This window comes from Elephantulus edwardii, unplaced genomic scaffold (genome assembly GCF_000299155.1).
Source record: "Elephantulus edwardii isolate Elephantulus edwardi_28Jun2011 unplaced genomic scaffold, EleEdw1.0 scaffold00233, whole genome shotgun sequence".
In the NCBI taxonomy this organism is placed as follows: domain Eukaryota; kingdom Metazoa; phylum Chordata; class Mammalia; order Macroscelidea; family Macroscelididae; genus Elephantulus; species Elephantulus edwardii.
In genome coordinates this window covers 3,810,985-3,816,035 of record NW_006399983.1, presented here as the reverse complement: position 1 = coordinate 3,816,035, position 5,051 = coordinate 3,810,985, and the positions used below count along the sequence as shown (strand labels likewise).

The 5,051-nt window shown below is 44.4% G+C and overlaps 1 protein-coding gene across 2 annotated transcripts; it reads left to right on the top strand.

Moving 5' to 3' along the window:
* Positions 1-537: 537 nt before the first annotated feature.
* Positions 538-984, top strand: LOC102872918 (endothelial differentiation-related factor 1-like). Of its 2 annotated transcripts, XM_006898569.1 has the most exons (2): positions 538-765; positions 817-984. In XM_006898569.1, the coding sequence occupies exons 1-2, from the start codon at positions 538-540 to the stop codon at positions 982-984; spliced, it is 396 nt and encodes a 131-aa protein (XP_006898631.1). The 2 variants fall into 2 exon arrangements, with proteins under 2 accessions (XP_006898631.1, XP_006898630.1); XM_006898568.1 differs by having other exon boundaries at positions 538-984.
* Positions 985-5,051: the final 4,067 nt, after the last annotated feature.

The window sequence follows — 5,051 nt, the reverse complement described above, 5'->3', positions numbered from 1 at the left end:
GGTATTCACTGGACTTCCTTGTATGCGTATAGATATTATCCTGTCACTGACAATATTGTACTTCAAGACAGATCTAGCAATGACTTTTTTAACTATGAAAGCAACTCCATTTTTCCTCACCTTTTCATCTCCAGAGTAATATATCATATGGTCATCCGACTCACAGGACAGCCATCAGACCCCGCAGACCCACCCCATTTTCTCAGGTAATAGAAGACGCCAAAAGCCAGTGACATCCGTTCCGGCCCGAGGGCCAGAGGCCCGAGGGCCAAGAAAAGCCTACCTACACACCAATTCTACAGGATGCATCACCTTTGACTGGGAAATATTATGACTGGATAATGGATAAATTATTGGTTGTACAAAATGAAATAGTTCAATCTCTAGTCTTATTTCTTTCACCAAATCCATAATTTCTGAATACCACTTCTTCTTTGATTAAAACTATAAAAATCTTGGTCAGAACCACGCACCTGGTCTCAGCAGCTGCCTCGGAGCTGCCGAACTGAGTCAGCAACCTACCGCGCCCTACCCGTCATGGCTGAGAGGAACTGGGACACAGTGACAGTGCTGCACAAGAAGAGCCCCATGGCGGCCCAGGCCAAGTCCAAGCAGGCCATCTTGGCCGCTCAGAGAAGAGGCGAAGACTTTGAGACATCCAAGAAATGGGCAGCTGGCCAGAACAAGCAGCACTCTGTCACCAAGAACACTGCCAAGCTGGACCGGGAGACTGAGGAGCTGCACCATAACAGGGTGACCCTGGAAGTTGGCAAGGTGGTCCAGCAGGGCCAGCAGAGCAAGGGGCTTACGCAGAAGGACCTGGCCACGAAAATCAATGAGAAAGCGCAAGTGATTGCTGACTATGAGAGTGAGCGGGCCATCCCTAACAACCAGGTGCTGGGCAAGATCAAGAGAGCCATTGGTCTCAAACTCCGGGGTAAGGGCGTGGGGAAGCCCATTGAGAAGAGGCCAAGGGCGAAATGAACACAAAGCCTTGAAGTCAGTCCCGGCTGATCTCTTCCAGCGGCTTCCCAACCCCAAGACTGGTGCCAGCCTTGCTGGGGAACCCGCATCCTGTACCTGCTCTCAAACAAACTAATTGTGCAATGTTTCTGGCTCTCCTGCCTGTTCTTCACCCCTGAGTGGTAGTAGTGTTAGCTCTGCGGGCCGGGGGCTGAGGCGATCCCCTCAGGGAGCAGAGGGGGGCTGCTAGAAGGGGATGCCCAGCTCCTCGTCATGAGCTTCCCCAGGAGCTAATAAAAGCTGTTTTCCTTTCTACAGTGTGGACCCTGAAAAAAAGAAAAAACAACTATAAAAATCTTGCTTTCAGAGTCTTCTGCTTTCCACTAAAGTGAAGTAATAAGAAGCAGACCTGCCTCCCTCCATTGGACAACAAAATTGTGTGTGTATGTGTGTGTATGAAAGTAAAACAAAGGTGCTCCTTGGAGGCAAGGATGGTGAAGCTCCATCTCACTTATTCTGAGCCTGTCATCAGGAGGGTCCAGTCCTTGGAGAAGGACAGCGTGCTTGAAAATGTGGAGAGTCAGGGTAAGAGACAAGTAGGCTCACAACAAGGTGGATTGACATGGTGACTGTAACAGTAAACTCTAGTGTGTCAGAGATAAGGAGGATGGCATAGACTAGGTCAAGGTTCAGATCTGCTGTTCAAAAGGAGCCCTGGTGGCCTAGCGGGAAGGAATTGAGCTGCCAACCCAAAGGCATGTAGTTTGAGTCTGCCAACTCCTCCATAAGGTGGAGCGAATCTCCTCCTATGCGAGTTACTGCCTCTGAACACCTACTGGAGGGTCAGGTAAGTTGGTTGTATAAAGAGGCATCTATATAAATAAATAAAGAGAGAGAGAGATTGAGAGCGAGTGAGCGAGAGAGAGCAAGAGAGAGCGAGAGCGCATGATTGTCATAATTTTAGACACGTGAGGTAGCCTGTGGATTATCTGTTGGCAGATGTAAACATCTGTCTCAATCTGCTTTCCACTAAAGTGAAATAGTAAGAAGCAGACCTGCCTCCCTCCATTAGACAACAAAATTATGTGTGTATGAAAGTAAAACAAAGGTGCTCCTTGGAGGCAAGGATGGTAAAGCTCCATCTCACATATTTTGAGTCTATCATCAGGAGAGACAAGTCTCTCTTTTTTTTTTTTGCTACTCAATCTGTTTTAACTCATGAAGAACCACTGTATGTCAGAGTGTAACTCCAGTCTATAGCATTTTCATAACTACAGCCTTTCAGAAGAAGAATACTAGATGTTTCTTCATGGCATGCTCTTGAATGGATTCATACTGCTAACCTTTGGGTTAGCAGCCAAGTGTGTTACTCATTTGTCCCCTTAGGGACCCTTGAAAGGAGGTATAATCAGTGTAAATGACTAAATTTTGCACAGAGGCAGAATTGCTGTGTCATTCCCTAAAATAGGAAGGAATGTATATTGTTTATTACCCTTCCACATACCTCCCCCCCAAAAAAAATCCAAAAACCCAAGGTGTGGAAAATAAGCTGTACTAGTCTCTTCATTTGTTGAGATCATACTCTGGTAAATGCTATTCTAAATGATTCACATGTATTGACTTATTTGATTCTCCTAAACAATGTATGACTTAGGGTCGTAATCTTCACTTTACAGATGAGCAAACTGAAGCACCCACTGTTTAAATCTATGACTTCTTGTTATTGAGTGATCTGCCTTCAGAGGCAGCACCCTTGCTCTCCTCTGCTGCTTCCTCTCCTTCACAAAGAGCTTTCTCCTGAGTGAATGCTCCATTCATAAGTGATGGATAATTGACATGTGTCAATTGGTGCCCAGAAAATATGAAAAAAATTATATTTTTCAACCAGGACACTGAGGCTTCTTACATTAAATTACATGGGATGTCAGCAGATGTGTACATTTCAAATAAATGGCACTGTATTTTGGCAGTTAAATTGCATACACTATAACCCTATATATGGCAAGTTTATTTGAATTGAAACCCAGCTTAATTTCTGTGAAGAAAAAGACAAATAACTGAGTTTTGACGTGTGTGGCCTGGAGAAAAACCCATCACTGTCTTGGTTTAACCTGTTCATCAGCTTCAGAGTATAAAATTAAAGAGGCATTTGGGAAGCTGGACTTTATGAGGAATAAGGTGACATCAGGATTGGAGGAAGACTCATCAACAACCTGCATTAGGCAGATGATACGACCTTGCTGGCTGAAACTGAGGAAGACCTGAAGTGTTAGCTGCTAAAGATCAAGGACTGCTGTTTTCAATCTGAATTGAAGCTTAACATCAAGAGGACAAAGATCTCATCACTGGGGGCGGCCAATTGGCAGCAACATGATGGATGGAGAAGAGTTTGAGGTTGTTAACAGTTTCTGCTTTCTAGGCTCCACAATCAACACTCTTGGCATCAGCAGTCAGGAAACCAAAAGGCAAATTTTGTTGGGGAAATATACTGTCAGGGATCTTTCCAAAGTGCTAAAGAACAATGATGTCATTCTAGAGACTAAGGTATGCCTGATTCAAGCCATGGTCTTTACAATTGCTTGCTATGCATTCAAAAGCTAGATAATGGCTAAGGATAAAAAAAGAATTGATGCCTGATGCCTTTGAGTTATGGTGCTGGAGAAGAGTCTTGAACATACCATAGATCACCAAAAGGACAAACAAATCTGTCTTGGAGAGGGTGAATAGGCTAGTCTCTGAAGGCAAGTATTTTTAAGCTCCATCTGACATACTTAGGGCATGTATCCAGGAGGGACTGGTCCTTGGAGATGGTCATCATGTTTAGAAGGATGAGGACAGCAGCACAGGTGAGTGAGACCCTGGATTGACTCAGTAACTGGGGTAATAGGGGTAGGTGTGTTGGAGACAGTGAGACTGACTCAGGATAGGATGGAGTTCAGAGCTATTGTACCTAGGATTGTATAGAGTTACAGGCAACTTGATGGCACATAACAACAATAACAATTACAATAGCTGTGAGGAACACACTGTAGGCTTTGTTGATTTTTGTGAGTAGAGGCAAGATCTGGGAGGCTTTGGAAGGAGCCCGGGTTGATACAGGCAGCAGTTGTTGAATTTTTCTGCCACTTCGAGATCTACCAAAAAAAAAAAAAAAGGACAACAGTGGCTGATGGTGGTAGGTTTTAGTTAACAGGGTTACAGGGGACGTGTGGTCTCAAGGATGGGGAAGGTCACCACTCCTTTCCATGCCTCCCTCTCTTTTGCTGTTCCCAGTCCAAGTCCAGAAGGAGGGAGAACATAGTATTAGGTCCCAGATCCACATGGTGGAAATTTCAGAGGTAAAACTCTGACAAATTTTAAAAGAACAGCAAATTCAGAGAGGTAGGAGGGGGAGAAATTACTCCCAGTGGAGTGAGAGGGCCAGCCAGGTCAATTTCATCTTGGCTGTTTACATTGTGCTCTTCTAACTCCCCTGTAGCCTGTTCCCAGGACATAAACACGCTTGTCAGAGATGCTTGCTCACAGACTTTGATGGATTAGACTGGGCTAGAATTATACTTCTCCAAAAGAAAACCAAGTAGCCTTGTTGACACAGTGGTTAAATACTGACTAAAAGGTCAGCAGTTCAAACCCTTCAGTCACTCCATAAGAGAAAAGACCGGCCTGTCAGCTCCTTTAAAGCTTACAACCTAGACAATTCCACAAGGCAATTCTGCTCTGTCATTTATGGTCTACGGCAGTCAAAAGTCCATTCAGAGGAACACAATAATAACAACAACAGAGGAAAACTAGAATGTTCCCTAGGGTGAGGATGGTGAGAGTTTGACTCACTTTGAACATGGCATCAGGAATCATGTTTAATAAAGCAGAGGGGCTAATAAAAATGAAGGAACTCTCAATGAAATGATGGTTTGACACAATAGCCCCACCAAACTTACCAACAACCAAAAGAAGATACAGAACTGGGAAGCATTTTGTTCTATCATCAGTGGGGTCACCATGAGTCAGCCCCAACTTAATGTCAAATGACTACAACAACAGAAGAAAGTTCTGCTGTCTTCCTCCTCCCGTTAGCAGTTTCCCCTTGT

Bases quoted from the DNA above. Each gene is read 5' to 3' on its own strand.
- LOC102872918 (XM_006898568.1), top strand. From the start codon at position 538: ATGGCTGAGAGGAACTGGGACACAGTGACAGTGCTGCACAAGAAGAGC.